The 13,284-nt window shown below is 42.5% G+C and overlaps 1 protein-coding gene across 1 annotated transcript in view; it reads left to right on the top strand.

The window, feature by feature from the left end:
• Nucleotides 1-13,284, top strand: part of SMPDL3A (sphingomyelin phosphodiesterase acid like 3A) — a 33,738-nt gene continuing 20,454 nt past the window's right edge. The window contains exons 1-3 of the mRNA XM_042480145.1: nt 1-251; nt 10,136-10,349; nt 11,307-11,451. Of these exons, the coding sequence (XP_042336079.1) occupies nt 128-251; nt 10,136-10,349; nt 11,307-11,451 (483 nt within the window). The 5' untranslated portion in view covers nt 1-127. The remainder of the gene's footprint in view (nt 252-10,135; nt 10,350-11,306; nt 11,452-13,284) is intronic.

The following is a 13,284-nucleotide window of genomic DNA, read 5'->3' as shown; positions in this document are numbered from 1 at the left end:
CTGAGTGGGAGAGAGAGCTTTGTGGTTGTGGAAGGGAAGTGTGTGTGTGTACTTTCTCCTCCTCCTCCTCCTCCTCCTCCTTAATGCTGAGGGAAGGAAGGGAAGGAGGGTCACAAGAGAGAGAGCCATGGCGAGGCCTTCCCAGCCCACCCGCTTCGCCCTGGCGCTTGCGGGGCTCCTGCTTTGCCTCCTGGGGAGGAACCAGCACTACGGCGCCCACGCTAGGCCTCAGGCGGCGGCCTCGAGTGTGGGTGAGTCCGTCTTCCTCGCTCCCTCCCTCTGCCTCAGAGCCAAGAACAACACGCTGCAGAAACAATCCATTTTTGAGGGCCCTTTAACTGCCTTCAGGGCTCAGTGCTATGAGGGAATGCTGGGAGTTGTAGTTTGCTTTGGCCCCAGAGCTCTTTCTGAGAGGGAAGGCTACACGCCTCACAAAACTACACTTCCCAGCATCCCCTCGCATTACAGCGTTCTCCTTCCGCATTCTTCCACTATCTACACCAGGAGGACTGATGATGGAAATATGCCACAGCTTCCACGTTTCTAAGGCCCAAAACGCATTGCAGAAATACAGTAGTCCATTTTGAGATAACTGCCCTGGATCAGTGCTGTCAGGGGATGCTGGGAGTTGTAGTCTCTTGGGCCCCAGAGCTCGCTCTTTCTTTTTTTAAAAATAATTTTTAATACATTTTAAAAATAAATTTAATAAATTTTAATAAATACATAATAAATTTAATTATTATTATTATTATTATTAAAACAAACTCATATCAGACATGCAAACATGTACAAGGCACACACAAATATACATATTTCTATTAACATTAAGGGCAATAAACAAAATGAAGAAAACGTAGGTTTGCCATACATATTGTTATCACTCCAGTTACTTTAAAGAATGTTTCATTTTAACTTCTACCCAAGTATTAATGCAATTAACATAATAATAATAATATTTATTTTCAGCCTGCATCTCCCTGTGGATCGTGGCGGGTTACAGTAAAAAGTAGAAAAATAATAGACAATACAGTAAATCATAAAACCCCACAATCCCCCTGTGAGTGACGCACACTACTCCTTCACCTTATGGCAGTCCTATGGGGTTTTCTAATCCCACCCCACTGCCATCAATTCATGTAACGAACCCCTTTCTTATGTAGCAGGTTCACAGTATTATATAATATAGTCTCTCTCTGGCTTTGCTTCACGAACAAAGATTCAGGAAGGACTCATCCCGCGCTTTCTACAAGCGCGTTGGTGACTAAAAAGGCCAATTCGGGATAAACAGGTCCGGTTGCAGAAAGCACAGCAGAAAGTCTCCTTGGGTGATGTTTCCAGGTCGCGGTTCTTTCTGCGTTGTCGTTTCTCTTCGAGGCTCATTCAGCGTGAGCTTTCGAAGAAGGCTGCAGCATCATGGATAGTGCGTCTCCATGCCTCCCGATGCAAGGCCAGGGCGGACCATTGTTGGTGATCAATTTGGCCAAGCCTGAGATGTTGTTTCAGGGAGTCCTTGTATCTCTTCTTTGGGGTGCCCCTCTTACGCTGACCCATGGTGAGTTCACTGTAGAATACTATTTTGGGGAGGTGATGGTCCTTCATCCTAGAAACATGTCCTGCCCAGCACAGCTGAGTCCTCAATAGCATGGCCTCAATGCTTGTGATCCCTGCTTGCTCGAGGACAGCAACATTTGTCACATAGTCAGTCCAGTGTATATTTAGAATTGTGCGTAAACAGCGCTGATGAAAGCATTCAAGGAGTCATAGGTGTTGGCAATAGGTGACCCATGTTTCAGACCCATAGAGGAGAATAGACAGTACAATGGCTCTATACACACTGATTTTTGTGCTTTGCCTCAAGTGTTTGTTACTCCAGACTCTTTTGTGAAGCCTTCCGAATGCACTATATGCCTTTGCTAATCTGTGATCAATCTCTTTATCAATCTTGGCATCTGAGGAGATGATGCTTCCCAGATAGGTGAAGTGCTGGACGGACTTAAGCACAGATGTGCCTACAGTGATGTGGGGATGGTAGTGTTCTTCCTGTGGTGCAGGCTGGTAGAGAACTTCCGTTTTCTTCAGACTGACTTCCAGCCCAAAGAGCTCTGCAGCTGTTGCAAAACAAGATGTGAAGCGCTGCAGAGCTGCTCCCATATGGGCAACGAGGGCAGCATCGTCAGCAAAAAGCAGCTCACGGACTAGATAGTTTAGAGTCTTAGTGCGGGCCCTCAGGCAGCTTAAGTTAAACAGGCTACCATCAGTACGGTAGCGTATATAAATGCTGTCTTCTTCTTTGAGATCTGCCGTAGCCCTTTGGAGCATCATGCTGAAGAAGATTGTAAATAAAGTTGGAGCAAGAACACAACCTTGTTTTAAACCATTAGTTATTAGAAAGGGCTCCGAGAGAGCATTGCCATATCTGACTTGACCTTGCTGGCCTTCATGTAGCAGGATGATCATTTGGAGGAGTTTGGTAGAGGGGCATCCTAGTCGTTCCAGGATCTGCCACAGACCTTTTCTACTCACAGTGTCGAAGGCTTTGGTGAGGTCGACAAATGTTACATAGGCGGGTTACAGACGGGCAAAAAGGGGTGTATTCATGACGTCATGAAGGTAGAGCCTTCAGACGGGCCTTACCTGAATGCCGTCATGAACACGCCCCCCACACACCCCAAGCGGGAAGAAGCGGCATCAAAAAGGTGCTGCTTTTTTCCGCTTCTTTTTGATTTGCGGCGTATGTGCGCAGCTCCGTCTGTAAGCTGCTGCACCGGTACGCCAGAATTGCTACGCCGCAAATATAAGTTGCCCATTTAAAAGCTCTGTGTCAGCTGCGTCGCATAATGGGTCGGGGTCCGGGACATGCGTGGTTTGCAGTCAAGCTTTAATTGCAACGTCCGCTGCCATGCAGCTGTGGAAGCTGCGGCACAGCTGCGGCGCATTTTAAGTCTCGTAACCCTAACCCTAGAGCCACTTGTGCACATGCGTTGCTAGAATCGTGGGAAGTTGTAAGTTTTGCCGGCGGATGTTTTGGTTGTAGAAAGTGATAAGGGAAAGTTTGGACTTTAAAGTGACCCCCTACACACATTCCTGCGCCATTTTCACCTGGGAACGGGCACAGTTCGGCTGCTCCTGGCACAGCTGTGTGGCGGCTCCCCTTTGCCACCAGGCAGGATGGCTCAGCCATCCACCAGCACCCTGAAAAAAGGCAAGGGGACGTCTTGGTCTCATACTGAGACAGCTGACCTCATAGCTATATGGTCCCAGCCAAACATTTTGCAGAAACTGGAGCAGTCCTACCTGAATGCTGACACATATCGAGAAGTGGAAGAAGCCATGAGAGCTGCTGCACCGGTACACCAGAATTGCTACGCCGCTAATTTAAGTTGCCCATTTAAAAGCTCCGTGTCTGCTGCGTCGCATAATGAGTTGGGGTCTTGGAACATGCACAGTTTGCAGTCAGGCTTTAATTGCAGCGTCAGCTGCCATGCAGGTGTGGAAGCTGCAGCACAGCTGCAGTGCATTTTAAGACTCGTAACCCTAACCCCAACCCTAACCCTAACCCTAACCCTAGAGCAACATGTACGCATGCACTGCTTGGAAAGTTTGGACTTTAAAGTGAACCCCTACACACATTCCTGTGCCATTTTCACCTAACAATAAAAAACTCTAAAACTGTAAATATTTACATATGTACAAGGGAGGTGATGGGGGATGGCAGGGGGACAGCGGTGGCAGCGGAGACAGCTGTGGCTGCGCATTGCAGATTCAGCAGGAGCGCAGGGACCAAAGGAGAGGAGGCATCTATGATGCTGGTGACACTGGCAAAGTGCAAGCGGACAAGGATGCCAACACCAGCTGATCACCAGCTGGCAGGAGACCACCTTTGTTCTTGGGCAGAGCGGAGGGGAAAGTTTTAAAGGGGCTTGGGCACTTTAAATGTGCCCATAGGCTTTCTGCCGCCGCTGCTGAGCGCTGCAGCTGCGCAGCTGCGCATCCGCCAGCCGGCAAAGGAAAAAAAAGTCGCGGTTTGGGCCGCCTGTGAGGAAGCTGCCTCTCTTTTTGCAGCGTCCTCCAAGGCAGCGGTATGGAAGCTACGGGTCTGAAACGGACCCAGGTGAGGCGTCTTCACTGCCCCCCATGTGGAAGCTCCAACACCTGAAGCACGCCCCCGGGACGGGCCGTCTGGAGGCTCCGTATTCAGCTGAATACACCTCCAAGACGTCCTCCCCTGCCCATCTGTAACCCGCCATAGAGTCCTTTGTTCTGCTCTCTACATTTCTCTTGCAGTTCTCTGAGGGCAAATACCATGTCTGCAGTACTCCTATTAGCTCCTATTAGCTCTGAAGCTTCCATTCTGGACCGATGGGCTGAACACTTCCAAAGCCTCTTTAGTGCCAACCAAGTAGTCCAAGATTCAGCTATTCAACAGATGACACAACAACCGAAGAAGAAAGAATTGGACATAGCTCCCACTTTGGAAGAAACCGTTAAGGCCATACAGCACATGAAGAATGGCAAGGCTGCTGGGATTGATGGAATTCCACCTGAAGCTTGCAAACATGGAGGTCATGTACTCCATGCTAAACTCCACGAGCTCCTTGTGAGTTGCTGGGAAAAAGACAAACTGCCATCAGATCTCCGAGATGCAGTCATCATCACCCTGTACAAGAAAAAAGGAGCAAAATCGGATTGCTCGAACTACCGAGGTATAACACTGCTCTCCATTGCTGGAAAAATCCTCGCAAGGATACTGCTGAACAGATTAGTCCCTGCCAATGTGGCTTCAGAGATAATATAGTAGTGTGGATATAATATATATGGCTGACAAGCCTTTAGATAAAACAAAATATGAACTTTATTGAACAAAGGGTTTGAACAGATATGACTTGAACTGAATGGCATTAAACAGCTGTTAGTTCAGGCACATGTTACTTCGTTACATTTGTACTCTTTACTTTGTTACTAATATTCTTCTTTTCCCAGATACACTTTAACTACCACAGGTCCTCCCTGTCCCTCTGTAGGCAATTCTTTCTACTAACTCAGCCACCAAGGCTATAGTAACTTTTAAGAAATTATGTAACCCTTCTTTTAGAGTCTGGCTACACTGAGTCTCTCGTTTCTAGACTCCCAAACTAATACTGTCCCTCTCTGGACCAATCAGACCCTTTCTTGGTCTCTGACCAACACCCCCTCTAACAAACTACTGTCCCCTCAGGAACTATCGGAACACAGTCCTCTCTTGGATTCTACTGTTCCCCAACTGAACACCAGCTTCAACCTTTGACATTCTAAACCTGGGGTAGGCAACCTGTGGCCCGCGGGCCGAATGCAGCCCGGTGAGGCCTTGGGACTGGCCCCAGCCCGGTCCTGCCGCCGATTGCCGCCGGGGCCTTTGGCCTCTCTTGCGCAGGGGCAAGGGGGGCAATTGTCTATAGACGCCTCAGAAACATGCATTTATATTAACATTTTTTAAAAAATCAGCAATTTTTTTTGCGTGTCCTCCACTTTTTTTAAAAAAAGTGTCCACCATTTGAAAATGTTGTCCTACATTTGTCCCGGTTTATTTATTTATTTATTTTAAATTATTTAATTATTTATTTTTTGGCTTCGGCCCCCCAGTTGTCTGAGGGACAGCAACCCGGCCCCCAGCTCAAAAAGGTTGCCTACCCCTGTTCTAAACCCTAACTGACTCCCAACTGTCAACATTCCAACTGCCAAAACCAACGGACGCATGGAATGTTCAAAGGTCACAGCCTACATTCTATTGGCTGGACCTCAGCTGCCTTCTGATTGGTCAGCTGGGTGTTCTCTGCATCACACCCCACAACCCACCACCAACATAAAACATAAGATTTAGTCACAATTCAAAAACATTAAAGTTACAAGTTCAGGTTAAAATTAGTTAAAACATCTATTTTCGTCAACTCTTATTATTTCCCCAATATTTTTCTTATATACCATCTTCCTGCTAGATCTCATAACTTCCTATTAAATATCTTCTAATCAATTTCTATACCTTCATTCTTTCCCTTCTTACCTTCCTTCTACCCTCCTTTCTTCCTTCTTTACCATCTTATCCTTCCTTCTTTTCACTATACTATCCTTAATCTATCTTTCTTTTTTCCCCTCCTCCTCTTTCCTCCCAATCCTACTCTCTCTCTCTCTCTCCATCCTTCATTTCCAGATTTCTCATCCCTTGGCCCCAGAGCTCTTTCTGACAGGGAAGGCTAAATGCCTCACAAAAATACACTTCCCAGGATTCCCTAATAAGACTGAGCCAGGGCATTTCAAGCAGCCCCCTCGAAACTGGAAAATTGTTCCTGCAGTGTGATTTGGGACCCTTGACATCTTTCCTGGGGTCCCCAGGCTTTTTGGTCTGCCAAGGGTTTGGGACTTCAGTTCCCAGAATCCCTGAACCTCAGACAAAATTGCTGGGGAGTATGGGAGATGAAGTCCACAACATACCTGCAGGACCAAAGTTTGGAAAGCACTGTCTCTGTAGTTTGTTGTGGCACCAGAGCTCTCTCTGGAGTGTTATCATACAGGACAAATCCCATGCAGAAACTAAATTTAAACTGAAAACAACCCTTGGCACCTTCCTTTCTGTGAACTTGCTACCTTTCCTGTGAATCCGTCTCTGGGCAGTCTATTGTGCAATCCGAATCGATGGATCGATTCAGCATCGGATTGTGGTTTACACTACACTTGCCCTGATTGTATTTTCTGGCATCAAAATAACCAACTTGTGGTTCACATTCACAAATGAATTGATTCAAAATGATTTGGCTCCAGCCGGCCGAAGGGCAAATTTGAATCGATTCCAGTCTGCTTCTGGTTCACACTTGCGTTGAATCGATTTGGTGAAAAAGACATGGAAAAAAATCAGTGTCAAAAGACCTGGTTAAATGGGTATGGCCCCCTTCACGTAATTGCTTCAGCAAATCGATTTAAGTGGGAACCAGGTTCGTCTGAACTCCAAAATGACAGGGATGGTTATCATATTTGGGTTCATTGGTTATAACTGGTTAATTGTTCCTGGAAAGCTACCACAAACTGGTAGCTGATGGGCAGGCACTAATCCATGAACCCCCACTTTTAATGTACCACCATTTGCTTTAGACCAAGTTCCAACATGGTTGATCTGCTGACAGAACTGTTAAATTTGTGGTAGCAAAGTGTTATTTCTATTTCCATCCTAAAGAGGAGTATTTAGTATTCTTTCTCAGTACACGGATTTTGAATAGATGGCTTTCATGTCTCTTTAAGCAATTCTATGGTTGTATTATTTTGTATTCTTTAGTAGCTCTAACTATCAGGTCCACTGCACCTATACAATTACAGTGGTTCCCAAATTTTGGTCCTCCAAATGTTTTGGACTCAGCTCCCAGAATTCCTGATTGTTGGCCAAATTGGCTAAGGCTTCTGGGAGGTGAAGTCCAAAACACCTGGAGGTCCAAAATCTGGGAATCGCTGAACATGTCTGTGTCTCTTCAAGTCACTTGTTGACATAGGGCTACCCTAGCTGCATCTGCACTGCAGAAATAATCCAATTTGACACCAGTTAAACTGCCATGGCTCAATACTATGGAATTCTGGGAGCTGTAGTTTGTTGTGGCACTGGAGCTCTCTGACAGAGAAGGCTAAATGTCTCACAAAACTACCGTTCATAGAATTCCATAGCATTGAGCCATGGCAGTTAAAGTGGTGCCAATCTGGATTATTTCTTCAGCATGGATGCAGCCCCCATGGATTCCATAGGGTTTTCATAGGTAAGGAATATTCAGAGGTGGTTTTGTCAGAAATACAGCAAATAACTACTGAGAGCAAAATAAAGCAGGTAGAGATACCTTTGAATTACCTGTGCTGTTGAAGGTATGCAGGATTTGGCTCTTTCCCTCAGTATTATGTTATATTATGATCCCTTCCTTCATGTCATTCATTTGCTAAAGAGTTTTATTATGTCCCGCTCTTTCTTTCCTTTTCCATCAGAGCCTATAACCATTTTATCCACCTACCTTCCAATATGTAATGATCACAAGGTGGAATGTGTGTTCACCATATACACTAGAGAGTTAATTTTGCCTTGGCTCCCAAAATGCACAAGATGAACTCTTGGAGCCTCATCGTCTACTCTTTCCTGTTGCAGCCTCCTGTGCCTCCCCAAAAGTAATTTTTGCTTAGGGTCTAGAACAGCCCCATTGAATCAGTGAGAACTTGGACAGCACTTCTGGAAGTTTCATTGATTCAGCGAACCTCATCACTGAAATTGACAAATGCACTTAGGTCTCAGAGTCAGTATGGCAGGGTGGGAATTTGGCAGAAATGAGCAGCTCTAGATGAATGGAGGTGCTTTTGCTAATCCAACTATCTTTGGGAACAAGCTTGTTTAATTCAATGCAGAAATTAATTCTTCTGTAAACAAAGGGAGTCCTCTGTTTCCTCTGATTGTTGTGTTGCTCAAATCCATACAGCTGAGAAAATATTGGTAAATATACAGGCACATGAATATGTGTGTGGTAACCAGGCTTTAAAAAATGTATTGATTGCACCTAAAAAAGAATGATAACACTCAAAATGTGCTAGATATTAGTTCTGGCTTTGATCAATGCTCAAGTTTTTTTTATTTTCTATAATGGTTTCTGAAGAAGAAAAATTGTTATTAGCAGCACATCTTTTAAATGTTCTTTGAGATAAATTTAGATCTTAGATCTGGTTTATATTGCTTGTTTTGGCATACACTATTTGAGCAAGTCGCAACACTAATATGTTTCAGAACTAATGAACCAAGAGGTGCACTGAGATTTTTTGAGGGAAGAAAGGAAAGGTATATTATACACTGAATGAAACAGTAAAGAATACTGTAGTTTGATTCTACAATAGTAGTTAAAAGTTCCCCGCTTTTCTCGTTAAGAACTCAGAGGTGGGCTTTATTGTTATAATAATATCTATGCACATGAATATAACGTATATAAGTGTGTGATATATCTGTAATTTATTTAAAGGAGAAACTCCCCATTCCAGCCGCCTACACATATTTATTTGCTATATTATATACACTGTTGTTTCTAAACCCTCATTTTAGGATTTCAGTTTTTGTACTCAAATCTGCCTACTCTCTGCCTAAAACTTGAAATTTTATTATCTGTCTTGAACTGCTGCCACACTGCAGAATTATGGTAATGCAGTTTGACATTGTGTTAACTGTCATGGCTCCATGCACTAAATTGTTCCAGGTTTTTAGAATTGTTTTTCACAAAAATGGCAAGAACCAGCCACATCTTTTATTACTGAGTAGAGGAAATACAAAATGATTGCTGTCACCATCTGGGATTTGAAGAACAGCTAGTAGTTTCACACAGTCAAATGGGCTTTGGGCTTCTGTTCCTCATGTAGCAGCATCCCTGTCCTTTTCACATTGCAAGTATGATTGAAGATAAGTAGTTTATAAAATGTTTTGTGACCGGGTTTTCACAGACGTAGGGGGAAATAAAAACCTCTTTGGGCATATCCTACCTTTAGGATGCTTCCAAGTTAGCTCTTAAAAATCCTACTCAGTATTTAGTTCACTCAGTAGTTGTAATGGGTGTTGTTAGGAATTTAAGAGGTATATAACTGTTTTCCAGCTGTAGAGGAAAAATAATAAACCTGGAGTTGCTTTCAGAGTTATAAACTAGTTCATGTATTTCGGAAGTTTTGGTAAATCCAGATATCTGTTAGCAACAGAAATGTGAACTACAACATTTTGGAGTTAATAACATTGTGGCGTAGTGGTTTGAGTGCTGGATTATGACTCTGGAGACCAGGGTTTAATTCTCTGCTCAACCACAAAGCCCAGTGGGTGACCATGGGCACATCACATGCTCTCAGCTTCAGAGGAAGTCAGTGGCAAATCTCCTCTGAATAAATCTTGCCAAGAAAACTCCATAATAGGTGGTTCGCCTTAGAGAGGCTATAAGTCAGAAACAACTTGAAGACACACACCAGAAGCAACAACTACAAATATTGTAGCCTTTTAACTTGCTGCAGGCATGTTGATCTAACGAATACTGTATATTCAAGGTGATGACTGACGCTTTCCTCCTATTTAAATAGGAAACATCTACATTTAACTTCCATTATAATTTTCCAAAAACAGGCCAGTTCTGGCATATCACTGATTTACACTTGGACCCCTCCTACCACATCACAACTAATCGCACTGGGGTTTGTGCCTCTTCCAAAGGAATGAACACCTCCAACCCTGGCCTGTTTGGAGATTTTATGTGTGATTCTCCATATCGACTTATTTTATCAGCTTTGCAATACATAAAAGATTCTGGTCAACAGGCATCTTTCATGATATGGACAGGGTAAGTAAGATACCAGTGTTTCTGATGTAAAATCATTTTAAGGTTTGCAGCAAATATGTGTGGATTAATATCTTCTTCTTTTTAAATGTAGGGTTGACTTTAAGGATGAAATATATATTCTGTTTAGCTTTGTTCTCTGAAGCCCTGTGGAAGGCATCGTCCTACTTTTCCCATTGCAGGAATTTTAATTCTTTAGGTGATACAGAATTCACAAAAAGAGAATGATTTCTTCTTCACAAAATTACAAGTTATTGAGGTTCTTTTATGGAAAACTATTAAGCATGTGAAAGCCAGCATGGCGTAGTGGTTTGAGTGTTGGACTATGACTCTGGAGACCACGGTTCATATCTATGCTGAGCCATGAAGCCCACTGGCTGACCTGTCATAGGATTTTCTTGGCAAGACTTATCCAGAAGAGGGTTCCCATTGCCTTCTTCCAAGGTGAAGACAGTGAGACTTGCCTAAAGTATATTTCCAAGGCTGAGTGGGATTCAAACCTAGGTCACCAGAAATCCAACGTAACATTCAAACCACTATACCATGCCGGATCCTATCAAGGGCTTACTCCTCATCCTTCTAATACATGTTGTACTGCAATCCCTTCTCTCTCTCCAGATCCCACAGGGTAACAAATGAAAGGATTAGTAAATTTCCTTCCCATAGATGAGTTGGTGCAGACTGTGGGAAGTAGGGACTCAAAATTGCCTGTACTCAAGCCCAAATTTCTAAGGGTCTGCTGTTTTTTTAAAATTGTCTAATTGGTAATAAAACAATCTTTATGACCTATGAAAACCTTGCATGCTTTCCTTATTAATTTCAAACTGTCTGAGTATGCTAATTGTAATATTAATTGTTCTTGCCATACTGAACTACCATTACAAAGAGAATAGAACAGAAAAATTATATTCTAAAACCATAAACTGGGTTGTTGTTTTTTGCATTTCTTTTTCCTTAAAGAGACAGTCCTCCTCATGTTCCAGTGAAAGAACTCTCCACAAAAATTGTCATTGATATTATTGGTAACTTGACTTCTACCATAAGAAGTTTTTTCCCAGATCTCCAAGTTTTTCCTGCATTGGGAAATCATGACTATTGGCCACAGGTAAGACAGGTTTCTCAAGGGAGTTAATAGTTTGGTACCCTCATGGTCTGCTTGTTTCCTCACACTAACTTAAATAGAGATTATTCACAGGTAAATATGCATAAGACTGTAGCTTGAATCTTTTTAGGTTCAGTATAATGGCTATGATTCAGTAATTCTTAAACTGCCTGCATTTCTTTTAAGAAATGTTCAAGTCCTAAATTATAATAAATGAAGTACAACTATATTGTTATATTTTTCTTGAACAAAATGTCAGTGTTGAAATAGTTTTGACCAACCACCTGGTTATGTCTCAGACAATATCAACTCCAAGATGCCCTTGAGTTTCAAGATACCTTCAGCTGGTTCCTTTAATCTGGCAGGGGAAGGTGGCACAAATGGCACAGTGCTGTTAAGGAAGTCAAGGGGAAAATCAAGAGTGGGGCCATTGACCCATTTGTAGTCTTGGACCCCACAGCAAAAACCCAAATTGGGTTCCCTCTGAAGTTGGTAATGTGATTAGTTTAATCACACATGACAACACTGTGTGAGTATGGTCAGAGGCTAGAACATTAGTACAAAAGGCTTACCAATGTTAACATTAGATGGTGAATTTTTTAATATTGATATTTGATTATAATGATGATCATAATGATCATCATGATTATATCCCACCTTTCCTCTAGTCTAGAAATCAAGATGATTTACAAAAATTAAAAGAGATACAAATTTTTACATTGTACAAAAGTTAAAAAAAAGTATAATTATACTACCAATAAAACGTAAAGCAGTCAACAACAAACCATTAAAAAGAACAGACTGGCAGCCAGTGGACCTGTTGCAACAAGGGAATTGTGTGCCCCTTGGAGCCAGCCCTGGTTAAGAATCTAAACAAAATGTCAGTGTTCAAATGGTTTTGGCCACTTAGATAGAACCCAAGAAGATTGTCATAGGAAACAACATATAATACTTTTGTTGCCATTTGGGCACGAATGACACTTCTTTTTGTTGACTCATTTACAAGTACTCTTAGAGAAATTAAGTGTGTTTGCCAACCTGGCACTTTCTAGGTTGTAATACTTTTGAAATATGCCTCCATTATGCTCTCATTACTATCCTCACAAGCTCCTTATTACAGGTGCAACAGGATTAACTGCATTTCTTTGATTCATTACTTACTACCTCCGGACATTGTTTTCTAATAGGAAAGTTGCATGTATTTCTCAGTATGTGTACATGTGTGCCTGGTATGTACTCATTCCACCAGTTTTCCATGCACCCTCCATGTTTATAATCTTACTAATAGATTTTCTTTTAAAAAAAGAAATCCTTTTAAAGCTATCAAGTAATGATCAGTGGTAAATATTTTACTTGTGAGGTTTTCGTATACAGAATTAATGTTCTGTGTTTATAGTTATGTTTTAAATAGAAGTTTTATGTTGCTGGAGCTTGCAGATTCCAGCATTACTGTGTTGGATACTATCCTCCTTCAGCCTGTTTTGAGTGAAATAATAATATTTAAAAAAGACTAATAGCATGCTTGTCTTCTTAGGAATAAGTCCCACTGAGTTCAATGATACTTATTGTACTTCAAGATATGTAGGAGTAAGGACTGTAGCATAAAACTCCTGATTAATGATAGTCCTGTTGCATCAAAAAGCAGACAACTATAAATGGAAACAGAATATGCCTCCTGAGGAAATACAAAGAATGGAGTATGAACTAGCTCCAACCAATGGCACTACCTTTCTGCAGTGGTGAAATTGCATGCTTCTGGGAGGCAAGAGGCCATACTGATTGGCAGCAGTGCTGCTGATAGTTTCTCCCATGTCAGACAGGCTTTTGCTGAGGGGT

The sequence above is a fragment of the Sceloporus undulatus genome, chromosome 1 (genome assembly GCF_019175285.1).
Source record: "Sceloporus undulatus isolate JIND9_A2432 ecotype Alabama chromosome 1, SceUnd_v1.1, whole genome shotgun sequence".
Taxonomy (NCBI): Eukaryota; Metazoa; Chordata; class Lepidosauria; order Squamata; family Phrynosomatidae; genus Sceloporus; species Sceloporus undulatus.
This window is presented reverse-complemented; position numbering and strand designations above follow the sequence as displayed.